The sequence below is a fragment of the Acanthaster planci genome, linkage group LG02 (assembly GCF_054643075.1).
Source record: "Acanthaster planci isolate LZ-2023a linkage group LG02, COTS_SCS, whole genome shotgun sequence".
Taxonomy (NCBI): Eukaryota; Metazoa; Echinodermata; class Asteroidea; order Valvatida; family Acanthasteridae; genus Acanthaster; species Acanthaster planci.
This window is the reverse complement of record NC_141778.1, coordinates 8,334,873-8,349,271: the sequence shown is the minus strand read 5'-3', so window position 1 is coordinate 8,349,271 and position 14,399 is coordinate 8,334,873. Positions and strand designations below refer to the sequence as shown.

Here is a 14,399-nt window from a genome sequence, read left to right as displayed (position 1 = left end):
AGAAATAAATGTACCTTTGTCCGATTTGTAAAAGCTTTTAAATATTGAAATTTCATGGCACATTTTAAATGTAAGGTTTCAGCAAATGAAAGGCACATTAATCTGAAAGTTTCTGTGATGAAGACAGCAACAGGAATTGGTTTCGCCGTTCGACTATGAGCCGCGCTCATTATGCGCTCATAAAAACAATTCCCCTCACAATAAGTTATACTGCATTATTATAAAGTGTTTTGAGAGAAATAGGCACAGAGAAATATATATAAATTGGACTTTGCTTGTATTCCTTTTATGATAGTTGGAAGTATTATTTGACAAAATAAGTTTATGATTACTTTGTCTTGAGTTCCGTTTTTGTTCACCCAGTCACTTGTGTGAACAAGGAATAATCATTCCTGTTATATGCCACGATACTGTACTCGGGGAGGTTATCACTTTGGCAGATTTCTCGGCGATATTTTCTATTTAATTTTTGATTTCCAAGTTTTCAACAAATTTATACAAAATGAAATGAAAATGAAATGGTGCGTTACAATCAACTTCAGGGAAGGGATGAAAAAAGTGAAATCATTATGGTCCATTAATTTTGTTTTCCTTGGGGAGCACTTCGTCTCCTTCATTTCCAACTCCACTCTCCAAATTAAAGTAAATTCAGAGCCACATTTATCCTTCTGAAACGCTGCACGCCGCCATTTTGTGGGTCGCGCATTTTGTGCACAAACAATGCACGAAGTCCTATCCAGTTTTCACAATGAAGACCGATGTCAGTACTCTATAGTAGCAGCAACACTGTTGCGTCCAATGGGACGAGAGACATGGAATTGAAACGACATGAAAATGTCCGTTTTGGGGGACTCTGATCCCATGGTGAGGTTTCATACGTACCGCAGTTAGCCTCATCAGACATGTCCCCGCAGTCATTGTAGAAGTCGCACCACACATAGGTTGGATGGCACAGACCATTCTTGCATTTCTGGAAACCAGGTAGGCAATGGAAGCTGTCTGTGTACAAAAATAGAAACGCAAAAGAATCTGTTCCTCACTTTCCTTACGATTTTCCCCTATCCATATGCAATTACTACTTTTTGTCGGCTTAAATACTAGCCAAAGCCAGTATGATTGTTTTGCATCTGCTGGCTGCACACGGCGTCCAAATCTGCAAACTATTGTCACAGCAACGGTTTGAAACAGTGAGTATTTAGATGGTTCTGGTGCAGAACCAGTATACCATTGACGGATATGACGAGACGGAATGAAATTCCATTTCAAGAAATGGGAGGCGAAAAACAGTCACGCTAAAGGTTCCTAGTGCAGTCATATTATGAGGCAGAAAGGGACGGATAACTCGCAAGTCTAAAACAGCAGCCCAAACAGGAGTCGAACGGGAGCCTTGGGAGGTGGGTCAGGCAAAGAAGGAAGAACCGATAAGCGAACCTTGAATGCCTCCTACTCATATTATATCAACTACAACAAACAAAAACAACAAACAAGCAAACAAACATGCATAAAACCAGTAACCCAACAACCAAATATTCCAACCAACGAAAATCAAACAAACGCATCAGCAGACAGACAAACACCTCCAATAAGCAAACAAACACCCCCAAGCAAGCGAAGGAAGCAAAAAAGGAAGCCAAGAAGTCAAGATCTTACTACAATTCTCTTCGTCGGCACAGTCCACAGCACAGTTGCACTCCCCGTCACAACGCTGCTGAAGCGGGATACAGGAATTCTGGCACCTAAACTCACCCGACGGGCATCCTTCTCCCCGCAAAATTGAAACAAAAGAAATACGATAACAAAACTAACTGTGGGCGGTATGTGAACCTTACACCTGCAAAGTACTGTGCCAATTCCACCCTGATTTACTCTTGGACTTGGATTGAAATTGTCGGTGGTTCGTTTCACGAAACAATTAGGGGATTATCGCCTTGCAAACAATGACAGAGACAAGGGATGGAAATGGAAACCTGCAGCATTACCACAAGAGGGCACTTTTGTTCAACTGCTTGAAACCACCGTTAAAACATTCGAATAATGAATTATGAAAAAAAAGCAAAATCCCACATATGAGCTGTTCATGAAAACCTGTTTTGGCCGAACTTTTTTTCCCTGTGGCTCCTTGAAATGAGATCACTATGTTCTCACCACACAGCAGGACTGACTCGTCCGCCAAGGACTCGCAGTCGTAGGCTGAGTTACACTTGAGGGTGGCGTTGATGCAGACGCCGGGCTCGCACTCAAAGTCAGCCTCGTTCTCGCAGGACGTCGTCTCGTCCTTGAAGCGCAGCCTTGCGTCCGTTACCAGGAAGAGGGCTATTAGGTGCCGGGAAGAAGGTTTGTGAGAGTCATTCGTTCTGTTGTATAGTATGATCTACTTTTGCACCAACTTTGTGTAGCCTCAAGGAAGACATCTGGTGTAATCACTACAGTATAGCAGAGACAGAGGATCTTATGCGCAGTGGTTTATGTCACAGACCTTTTAATGCACTGTGACCATTGTGGGATTTTGAAAGCGACTGGCGTTGCTATATAGGTACCAGCAGAATAAAGATGCTACGGCAAAGTCATGGAATTAGAAGTGTTCGGAATATGAAAACTAATGTGAGAACCACGTTACGTGTGTACGCGGTTTCCGTAAAAGTATCAAAGCGGTGACACAGAGGGAGATATAAAAGACGCGTGGTCGCATTGACGAGAGTACTTGGCGACTTGAAGAAGACAATACAAGTTTGTTCGCAGCCAAATGAAAAGAAAAATAAGTCGTCCATACTTAATATCACACGCAAGTGTCTGAAACGTGTACTCTGCATGGAGCCCATTAAGTTCTGTAGCCGCAATGAATTTTTGTCAGACACAATTTTTCTTCAACTTGATATTCTTTTCCAGTGTATGAAAACTCTTTTACTCCCTTATTTGGTTATCTGTATTGAAAAGTGCATGCTTTTAATCACAATTAGAATTATCCATGCTTTCCCGGACAACTGAGGGCGCTGTTGCTGTGAAGTCATCTAGGGAAGACATGGTTCAGTGCATTGTGTTTCTGTTCAAATGGTGAACCCAAAATGTACTGACTGAAAGCATTCTAACAGACGGATTAATGTTCTTTTACTGCTATGCACATAAACAACAATGAATAAGAAAAGAACAGAAATGCAGGACCTTTTGTTTATAAACCAATGTAACATTGAGGCTTTTTCCGGAGATGACATCACAGTTTTGCTCATGAATATTGGAATATTCATTAGCATAAAAACCCTAAGACGCTGTAAAATACCCTTTAAATCATGAAACCAAAAGTTAAACAAAAGGTTAACTAAGACACGAAGGTGCATTATGAAGGTTTGTATTCAAAAACTTGATTGCAATTTCGGCCTAGTTTTGATGTCGTCATGAAAAGCTGTACACACCATCGCCCACACCGTCTGACGATACTCAACTATGTAGAAACCATTATCACAATAGAGATAAACCTCTCATGCAGATGGGAGGCGAAGTTGGATCATGTATAACTTCGCTAACTGTCTACGAAGAATCGAGTAGGTCCATACAAGTACTGCCACTGACTGGCAAACAACGATATCCCTCTCGCTTCAGTGCCACGTATTTTGCCGATTTTCTACTTATTTGACTTCAAAGTGAAACCCTACATGGCAACAAAATATCTGACGTGAACTGAATAATCATTGACATGAACATGCTTTGACAAAAGAAGAAGAAAACAAGAGATAATCAACACTTCATAGGCCCCTTACTGAAAATAGTAACAAGGAGTCGTGGTGGCGATACGGACACAAAATTTAAAAAAAAAACTCGAAGTGAAAAATTCGGACGTTTCATTTCTCAAAAGTAATCTTCCGATACCTGTCCACTTGCCATTAAAAGGTCCACGGGTAATCGTAAGGATAGATTACAAAATGCACACAACTGGTAGCCGTCGGATATTTGGGCGCGTAATACGATCGGGTTTCCCATCTGCGACCCGCAGCAACCACAGCTCGCTTTATTGGACTGTCAGAAGTCATCTTCGACTACGTGTTTCACTCTGGCGTGATTGGCGCACTGTCCGCTTGGAATCGAATGGCCAACGGGTATACTGTCAGTATCATCACAATGCCGACAAAAGAGCGACCACAACTTTTTCAAGTGGAGCAGATGACGGAAAGGGTTTTATTACATAAATAGGTTTCAGGTTCAATCGTTACCTTGCGTGTGAAATGAATTTTTAGGTATAGACTTAAAAGTTGGCTATTTTGTAACTGGAATGAAGTGGTATAAACAGGAGTCGAATTTCCTGCCACTATACTGAGCAAAATAATGCAACACGCAAAAAGCACAACATATTACTTTTCGTATATGCGTAGGCCTATCTAAGACAAACTTGAAATATAATTATGAATACACATCGCACAATTAGCCATCCTTATTATTACCGAAAATGGGTCACTTGAGAGACATTCCCATAGGAACGTGCATAAAAGTTGTCATACTTTACCGTCCCATAATTCAATATTCCCTAATCCGATCTTAACCAAACCTTGCATGTTTTCCTTTCAGACCCTAATCTATCATCTCTCAAAATGTGGACTGTAAAAATTTTCCTCCTTTTGGTAGTTGGAGCATTAGGGAGACATTTCAATGACCGATGTCGACAAAAGTCTCCCAAGTGATCTATTTGGAAATATTAACCAACGGAGAGTAGGACGCATGTCATCAAAGGTGTGGATTGTGGGTCAATACACTGGCAAACTACGCTTCGATCTTGAAAGGTTGAAGAGACAGCAATGGAGAAGGAGCACATGAAATAGAAATATGAACTGAAATCCGGTCTTCCTGTTCCAATTACCAAGGCTTGGCATTTCATATTGTGTCAGCCCATGGACTATCTACGATATGAAACATGGAAAAGTGCTTTTAAAAGTCATCCATGAAAGCAATAATACATTCGGCAGTTATGATTACCCAGTTACCCTAGCTGTCGAATTAAACGAAACAGTGATGTTCGTTGATTTCAGGCTAGACAATAAACAGCGAAGGGCAGTTTAAACTATAACTTCTGCTGGATCATGATTCGACCCGCAAATCAAGTATATAAAAGATTAAAAAATGGACACGGTTTAATCAGCGGGCAGAAATCTTCCCCAAAATGCAGAAAACAATACTTGTCACTCATTTCTATTTTAATTTGCGAAGCAACGGTATCAAACCCCCATCGGTATATGTATATTTATATATATTTTTCACTTTCATTCCCTTTGGCAAAACTCTCGCCAATTCTCGTTACAGTTTCGATATGCATGTCCCGGGTGCCCACTCGGACACAAAGGGAAATCGCGATCAGGATGCGCTCCGGGCCGAGGGCGACCTAGTCCCGGCCCTCGCTCTCGTTACCCTTCCCAGAGAGCGGTTCGAACCCGCCGATGATCCGGAGCTCCGGGGCTCTGCAAGATCCAATCATCCTCCTTTTGTCAACAGTAGCACGCGCTCCACACAAACCCCGCTTTTTTTTTTTTTTTTAAATTCCTGTCCTGGGGGAAGCAGGGCAACAATCTTGGGGGTACTTTTAGTTACTTTGGACGGCATGTGACGAAAGACAAATCCGGCTGCCCATAATTTATCCCTCCAAGGCAAAGCTACCTTCTTCCGGGAAGAGGACACGGCAACTCGGCACGTTCCAGTCCGGAAATGACTTAGCACAATCCCCTATTATGACACAACGGGCTTTCTTGCACATTCTGATACCTTCTGGATCATGGATTTATACAGTAATTCCACCCCTAAAGTCAATATTCCTTTGGGCAAACTCAAATCTATCAATTATTACAATTAGTTTTTCTTGACAGTATATACTTCTTTTCACACGAAGGAAAACAGTCAGCGTTCAGTTTACGAAAGGCATTGAACTACATTAAACAATTCATCGCAGAAGATGTTTTGATTTGAGGCACAATCTGAGTGGTGCATCGTGACATTGTCCACCAATCTTTAAATTGGCGTAAAGTTCTTTTGCAGTCATTTTACATGTCCATCTCCTTTAGTTGGGGGATTTCGCAGGGACTAACATGGACAACTAAAGGGCATCAATGCAGTTGAAAGATTTAAACCACTGCGTCGAAATCCCGTTGAAAAATCGTGCACTCAAATGCATGAAGCTTTAACGCAAATAGCCACTGGCTATTCTACTGTCATTTCAAATGCCTAGTATGATTTCTAATTCGTAATTCAGTTGTCAAGCTGAATGGCATTCATGACAACTTGTGTGGCTTAAAGTTCATTCTCAAAAGATCATTGGTAACTTTCGTTTTACCGAGGGCAATTTGAGCGGGCTTGGATTTAGTTGCCAGATGAAGTTGCTCTAATCGTATTATGACCTGGGTGGCTTAGAGCAGAAACTACGAGAAAAGGTCATTGTGGACTTAACAGGGCTCAGGAGGACGCAGCTGGCGAATTGGGTGGACGCAAGAACGAACTTCGGGAAATAATAATGCATTAGTCTTCCCAGCGCGCTATTGTTGAGAAAAGTAATGATGGTCCTTACTGAAGAGGCCAGAGAGAGAAAAAGAACGATGAAAAAGATTATTGGACAGCGTCGGACAATCTGTCTGCAACGATGCTGTAATTTTGACTCCAAACGATTTCCCTGAAGTCTTATTGCGGGCTACCATGAAAAAACAAAACTTGGAATCGCGATGCCGACGCGGCAGTCTGCACGTTTCGCCAGTCATTGGAGGACAACCGTGGCCAGGGGGAGCCACCATCGCATCTAACCGGAGATAATTTTGCCACTTACGGTAATTTAATACAACATTTTCGTGCGGGAGGTAACCCCCCTTTTCTCGAGGGTGTTATGAGCAGGGAACGGATTGTTATGGGTAGGCCTAATTGTGCGTTTCTACTGCGGTTAATATCCGAGTGTGCAAAGTTCCCACGGGAGACAGTTATTTTTTATCAATTCTGATCAAATGAGCGAACAGCAACGTACAACTGTTGCGACATTTTAATGTCCTTTCCAAAGAAGCAATTACATTGCTTTACGGCATTTCATCCCGAAAAGGAAGAATACTATTATAATCCAAAAACCAAACGTCAAGTTTTGTAGCCCCAAAAATTTAAAGTAAATTGAATATTCGACCTTCCACTCGTTTAAAAAAAGGAATATTCGGAACATTTCTTGTACTCTTGAAGTTTTATCTTTTTAGTATTGTGCAAGAAGTAATATCAGGCAGAATCTGAGCACTACTGCTTCAAAATTAGTACAATGCGGACACTTTAGTGCTGAAAGTAAAAATTCCTTATAAGACTACTTGTATACCGCAACACTATATGGCGCGGAAGTTTAACAGCCTCCGTATTTAAGGGAACAATGCAATGTGTTTCTCATAGAAGCACTTTTTGCGCATGCTTAAACTCTTTTTCAATGTATACGAAAACCATTTGAAATCGTTTTGGAGTTGAGGTTTTTGAACATACAAGTTGACCAAGATTTTCAAGACAATTGGGGGCGCTGTTAGTGTTTTGTAACTCCAGGGAGGCACTGTTCAGTTTGCAAATTTCATGTTCAAATTTAGGACCCCAAATTTGATCTTTGAAAACATGTTTGAAGAATGGTTCCTCGCTGGCTCACTGTCATACACTTAAAGAACAATAAATTGCCAAAGGATATGGAAATCTTGAAAGCAAAGTACAAAATATATAGAAATTTTTGTGCACAAATTAATACATTACATTTTGTTCATGAACATGCAAATTCAAATAAGTATAAAAACCTAAAAGCCCCAAAACACCGATAAAAGAAAAAAAATGAATATAAGATATTCAAACACAGATGTGCGATTTCAAGGATTCTAGTACAATAGTTTTATCACATGGTCCCTTTATAACAGGACAAGAAGTCATGTTGTCTTAGATGATGATAAATCGTGGTTCTGAGCTTAACACTACCAATTTTGCAATGCACTTGTGATATAAACGGTGTGAGCAATTTTGAACACCAGCTGGTATTTGCACTCTATCAAGAGCACTTTTGAAGGTATTTGAAACCAGTTAACATAACTGTCACCATAACTGTGGAGCTACTGAAACGTTTGGGTGAAGAATGCAATCTTAGAACTACTGGATCACCAAGTCCAACTTTCATAAGGTAGAAAAGACAGGTACAAATCTGCAATGCAGATTTTACATTACATTATATTTACATTATATCTGATTACGGAAGATTTCAGTTTCTTCGGGGAAATATTGTTGCATGACTAAACCCTCACGATGACCACTTCTTCTCTAACAATTAATACCGCTTGATGTAATGATGCCCTCAGGATGACAGACACTTTAGGAGACCCCTCTCTGTTTTCGTGGCGGCAATTTTTACCAACGAGAGAGGCACTTGTTATAGATAAGACCTCTTCGATAACGTAGGATCGTAAATAAACATCAAAGTGTCAGTCAAACCAATACTGAATCGAGGAGAACGTCAAGTGACGCGTTTAACAAACGAGGTTGGCTATCAAAAACCCAGCGGCATGTACCAACACGTACCTGTTTGCGGTAGTTCCCAACAAAAATCCTCTAAAACATTGGTCGCACTTGCACTTATACTGGTACACCTCACTGGTACGAACAAAACTAAAAGCCTGTACAAATCACGATTAGACATGGAGGAATGGGAATGAAAGTCCACGTTTATTTCCAAGCAGGGGTGGGGCAACAAAGTAGGGGCAACCAACGATGATCGGGCAAATTTAAGAAAGACTTACTTTAGTGGAGATACGTTCCCTGATATCGTCCCTTCATCTCGTCCCATTTTTCAGAAACTTAAGGCTATTCCTACCCCATGGGTTCCATCCGAGTCGATACCTGGGGTCCAATTTCAACTGTGATCTCAAATCGGCGATCGCGTTGTCGCATACGAGAGGCCAGTGCCCCCCTAGGGGGTTCTCGGTTTGCTCCTCAGGGGTCCAATTTAGGACCTTTATCGCGAGTCAGGAAACATGGTCGGTTTTAAGGCCACACGCTCGAATTGGCAGAGTGGACTTGTCCGCATCTTCATATTTGATAATAGACGAATGTTCGAAATACGCAAAGCAGATGATGTTCGCGCGTGATACCTTTGACGTTTACAAAAACCATTGCTTGTTCAACAGGCCCCACATGGCGGCCATTCGCTGTGTCTGAATAGGCCATAATGATTGATACAGATACGCAACGAAATGTTTTATAATACAGACACCACAAGGTGCTGACATTAAAGAGCAACTCTGAGGAAAACATGTTTTCTCTGATTTTATCTGTTCGAACAAATATGAAAGTATGGATAAACCCTTGTGCATGCCAAACAATAGCTACATGCACTGTTTGACATGCACAAGGGTTATCACTACAAACACGGGGCGAGGGTTCCCTCGTTTTATCTGTTCTCTCAGAATGACGCAATCTACATTCAGCATTTTCAGAATTTGCATTTTGGCATGAACAGGATAAAGTCCTTTTTAGCTCGTTATAGTTGAGCTCTAAAGACAAATGACACTGCGTTCGATTTGGATACTTCCATATTTATTTGCATTGATAAAATAAGAGAAAACATGTTTCCCTTGAAGTTGCTCTTTAAACGGTGTTCTACCTACACTTGACGAATATTCAGTAAATCTTTGGGAAGATTAACAACAGCAGTTTCATAAGCTTGCGGCATGTCTTTTTCAGGGTTTATAGAAACGTAGACTTTTAGCATGACTTTATAAGGTTTGAAATTTGAGAAACTTTCCATGTCAAAAAGGTTCTTAGAACTGTTGATTTTGTGACTAAATTAACTGGAACACCACGAGGCAAAACGTGCAGTGTTGGGACTAATGTATTTGCAAATGCACAGACCTGTCCGTACGACTTTGCGATGTCTTCACTCCTTTCACATACACTTACACAGATTAACGTCCGGCGGCGCCAACGAGCAGGGAAGCGGACACACGGGACATCTGGCGAGTGCATGTATCCCGCGGGCTTGCGATAAGAAACCACCTTGTTTTCCTCCAAGGAAACAATATCAGGAGCACGCTGCTTAAAACCGCTCATTAGGTTACCCTTCTTCAGAACTGGGTGCACATAAAAGTACAGGTGTGTCCAGCACTTTGACAAACTGCAGTGAATGTCCCCCACTGGCCCACCGCAATGACGCACTTTAGAAAAAAAACAAAGAGAAAGTTTGAATTTGTACCTCAACGCCTTGAACACGTTATAGTCAAAATATCACACGCCAGCACATTTTGGACAGTTGTTACCGAAAAAGAAGTATCCTCCATTTTAAACATACATGTTCACACCATCAACATTGGAATAATGCCGACTACAACTTCCCAAACTAGATTTAGGCCTACAAGATCTTTCATTTGTTGAAAACAGAAAACATCAAAATAGAAAAAAAATGTTCACTCCCTGAGAATGTACCTGATTCACCTGGTAAAATGGTTTCTAAATACCAGTTTTTCAAATTCAATCAAGAAAAATCCCGGAATGAATAATGAATACCACCCAATTCTATTTGAGGCTGGCCATACCACATCCAACAAGATCCTACGTGATTTATACTAAGCCCCGTATGTTTTGGATAGTTACTGTGAAGTAAAACAAGTTGCCAACAATTAGCAAATGCACGGACAATTCCAAATACATCAGGACAAAACTCTCCTTCTACGGAATTTTGCAGTTGCGGACAATGCAGCTAAAATCTGCCAGCCTATTCAGCCAATTAAGCGAAAAACAGAATGATGAATAAAAAGCAAATAGTAGAAGTGCATTCGCCCCAGCATCTATATCTCCTGTTATCTTGGGTGATGGATTGGTGTACCATTTAAACTGAGACAATAGGTTATTGCTGTCGCACAGAGAGGCTCCCTCAATTCGCAATCGCGGTTTGTTTTTTTAATTGCCCAAAAAGCTTATTATGAGTTACTGGTTAGCGAAGAAAGCGGTCAAATTGCAGCCTAGAAATAGTGAACTCTGCCGCATTTGTGCAAACAAACGGTTCATACGGTACGAGCGATGGGCCTAAACGTGACCAAACCGAGTAAAATGAGTGTGCAAGTCGTCAAAGGCCACTTTGAGGAAAAGGCCCTCCGCAAACTCCTGGTACAGTAACTAACTACGAAGATAGGAACCCTTGGCATTTTTACCCAGCGTAATGTCCATTTTTTTTCACCATGTCAAACTACTGAAGTGACAAATCAAAATACCGGAATCTCAGTTTGTTCACTCTGGAGACCTGTAAACTGAATCAATTTACAATTACGTTGGGTATAACATAATTATCTTCTGATTGTAGGCTTGGCCCTACATTCAAAAGAAGTCAAAAATCTTGATTTTTCCTTGAAGAAGAGTTCTACAAAATCGATTTTGCATGAAAATGAACTATAAAAAATGTAATGTCTCCCTTGAGAAGTAAATGTCCCAGAATTGCTTCCATGCAGACGGTGCCCAATTAGGACAATGTCCCCGCTAGGATCAGTTATCACACGAGGCCCGGCAAGTCAATGATGAGTATGTCTAGAACCTTGCTCAGGCATAATCGAGATCGATTCATTGAAAATAAAATGCACCCTTGACAGCATGCTGCCATTTTATCAACTGGGAATAGGAAAAAAACCATTACCAAACGCTCCTTGTAATGCAGTGCCGACGCAGTGCTTTCTGTAGAATCGATTTTTGTTCCTCTACTCTGGGATTTACATTTACTGGAATCGATAAGAGAGACAGAGGTTGGCAAGTTTTTCGCGCCTCGTTAGGAATTGAGGGAGGCAGTAGTCTATTAATGATGAAGGGTACGGGACGGGATGGTACTGACGCTGAGGTGTGCTTCGTGTGAAATCCGACGGCAAAAGAATTAGGGAAGTAGTGCTGTTGAGTTCTCCATACGAGGGTTTCTTTTGAGTTTCAAGTTGATTTTTGGAGCCTCCAGTTGATTGTTTCGAGTTTTGAGGTTAACTTTGTTGGAGTTGAAAGTTGATTCTTTGAGTTTCAAGTTGAATTTTCGAGTCTCAAGTGTCGAGTGGACTTGTTGAGTTTGCAGAATGTAGTCAAAAAGATGTATTGAACCCCGTGGTAAAGTATGGGCAATATGTCACACTGAGATTTCAAGTTTGTTTTTAAATTGCCTCTTCGGGCACTTGGGCACACACTCGGCGCAATTTCAACTCGCCTTAAAGTGAAGTTTTAGTCATGTTTAATATCCCTTCTCGATTCAAAATGTAAGATAGTGATTTCTTTTAAACATTACACAATTTCCCCCACTTTTCGTGACAAATGTGGGCACCGTTTCTGTGTAAAGGTGGAAACTGTTCATTGAAATAAGACTTTCGTTACTTCGCAAGCTCTACAAAATCCATCGTGCCTACACCGGCCGACTTGAAAAATGCCAGATGAAGACTATACACGTCATAGATTAAATCGCTCACCCATCCCAAACGAACTCCTTCTCCAGGCCAACTTGCCTTTCTTACAATCATTACAGGGGATAGGGCGGTGACACCATCTGATCACCCGCACACCTCTTACCGTCCTGGCGCTCACGTTCACCCGTCGATGAACGAGCCTGGGATCGCTGTGGACAGGGTCAAAAACGCTTCTAGACATTGATTTAACGACGAGGGAATGTCAAAGAGTGTTTCAAAGCTGCACGTGGCATTCACTTGTGTATTCTCTAGATGGGCTATGCCGTGCAAGGAAAATTCTCGCTGGTTTCAGACTTGTTCAAGTTGTCCAGTTTTGGACTTTTTGTGCCTCTGTATTGTTCCCTGTTTTGTTCAAAAAAGTAAATACTGTTTTAAAACCAATCGAGAATTTCAACTTGTAGGCCTACAAATCCAGGCAAACGGTTTCAATAGCACTGAAGTGTCGACTCAAACCTTTCAAACCAAACTTTCAAGGCGGCACTCGAGTGCATAGGGTTTAGAGAGGCTTTCTTCGCTACGTTTACAAAGATTAAAATTCGGCCGCAGACCTCTGAACACAAACGGCCAAAACTCTGCAAACTATCAATTTTTAATACGGGTGATTCACAATACAGTGCGCCACCAAGATTTTGCCGCAGACAGGCCACTTTTCACGTTTACGGTCGGCACAGTGCCGCGATTCAGCGCACTTTGTAAGTAATTCGGGGATATTTGACTGACTGACTGACTGACTGATTGATACGTTCCCTGCACCACACAAAACCATCTATTTCGCCTGTATTGGAGTTAAACTCTTCATTCAGCATTATTTTTACGCTGTAGTCGATGACAAGAAAATAATATCAATCCGTAACGATAATGGTTGTAAATCTTCAGTGATAAACGTGGGCAAATTTCTGTTTGTTCTGATACGGAAGTCCCACACTGCGGCAGAATTTTTTTCTGCAAATAAAACCAAAGGTACAAAAACAGCACCACTTCGGCCGTTGCAAACTTTTCTAGCCAGCTTCCAAGCTATATTTTTCAACATTGGACAACGCGTGATCACTCACTGTAACACTCATTCGACGCGACGCCGAAGAATAACTCCAGTACGCCCGCCGCTCGGCGAGATATTGCTCCTCCGGCGGAAAAAACACCCAAGGGGGAATTCCCACCCAATTTGATCGAGACACCCTGACCGTCACTAATGCTGACACAGGTAATTTGCAGCCGCTGCTAAACCGACCGGCTACGTTTCAGCTTTAATAACCGTCGTGAACCAGCGGAAAACCTATGTCGTGCGAGCTAGCGTAAGCGCTGCCACTGCGTAGAGAAATTGCTGGCAAATTTCTGCGCTGTGTAAATGGGAAATATTTCGCAGAGGAAGAATACGTGAGCTTGACACACAGCAAATGAAATTGCTTATTGAAAGCAGAGAAACAACTTATACAGAATAACGGAAACAAAAACAGACCAGGGGCATATTTGGCCTTGGTATGGAAACATTGCTTCACAGCAGCAAGCTGTACACAGAAATGCATCAGTGAACGTTCTGCCAATGACCGGACCAACCACGGAAAAAGTTACAATGTACGGGAAAGCGCGTCCGAGGACGAACTGATCCTTCGATTATTTTTACTCCGGGTCTGCCAAGCGAGTTGAAGCGAGTAGGGCACAGCGCAAATTAAAACCCGAAAATAAGCCAACACAATATGGTTTGAGTAAAGTTTGTTTTTGCAGCCCGCAAAACAAGGCACTTAAAAGAGAAATTATAATACACCAGTAACATCTGGGCGACCCTCCAAGCAATTTGGCATCATTGCCAGGCTTAATATCCCACGAGGCAGAGCGGAACTTTTGTAGTCTGCGGCCCAAGAAAAACTCTGCAGCGTTGAACAAATAAACGTCTGTGGGGTTAACTGCGACATAGACATCCCAGCCGAGCGGCGAGAAACGTCTGGCAAAAAAATGCTTTTGGCGGCAAAA

General features: G+C 41.7%; 1 protein-coding gene across 7 annotated transcripts in view; it reads right to left on the bottom strand.

Annotated features, from left to right (window-relative positions):
* The window catches only part of LOC110979576 (G protein-coupled receptor GRL101-like), a 73,620-nt gene that overhangs the window by 39,195 nt on the left and 20,026 nt on the right, over positions 1-14,399 (bottom strand). For all 7 annotated transcript variants that reach the window (XM_087132693.1, XM_087132692.1, XM_087132698.1 and 4 more), the window contains 3 exons: positions 2,146-2,313; positions 1,651-1,758; positions 883-999 (listed from right to left, as the gene is read on the bottom strand). In XM_087132693.1, coding sequence (XP_086988819.1) covers positions 883-999; positions 1,651-1,758; positions 2,146-2,313 — 393 coding nt within the window. The remainder of the gene's footprint in view (positions 1-882; positions 1,000-1,650; positions 1,759-2,145; positions 2,314-14,399) is intronic.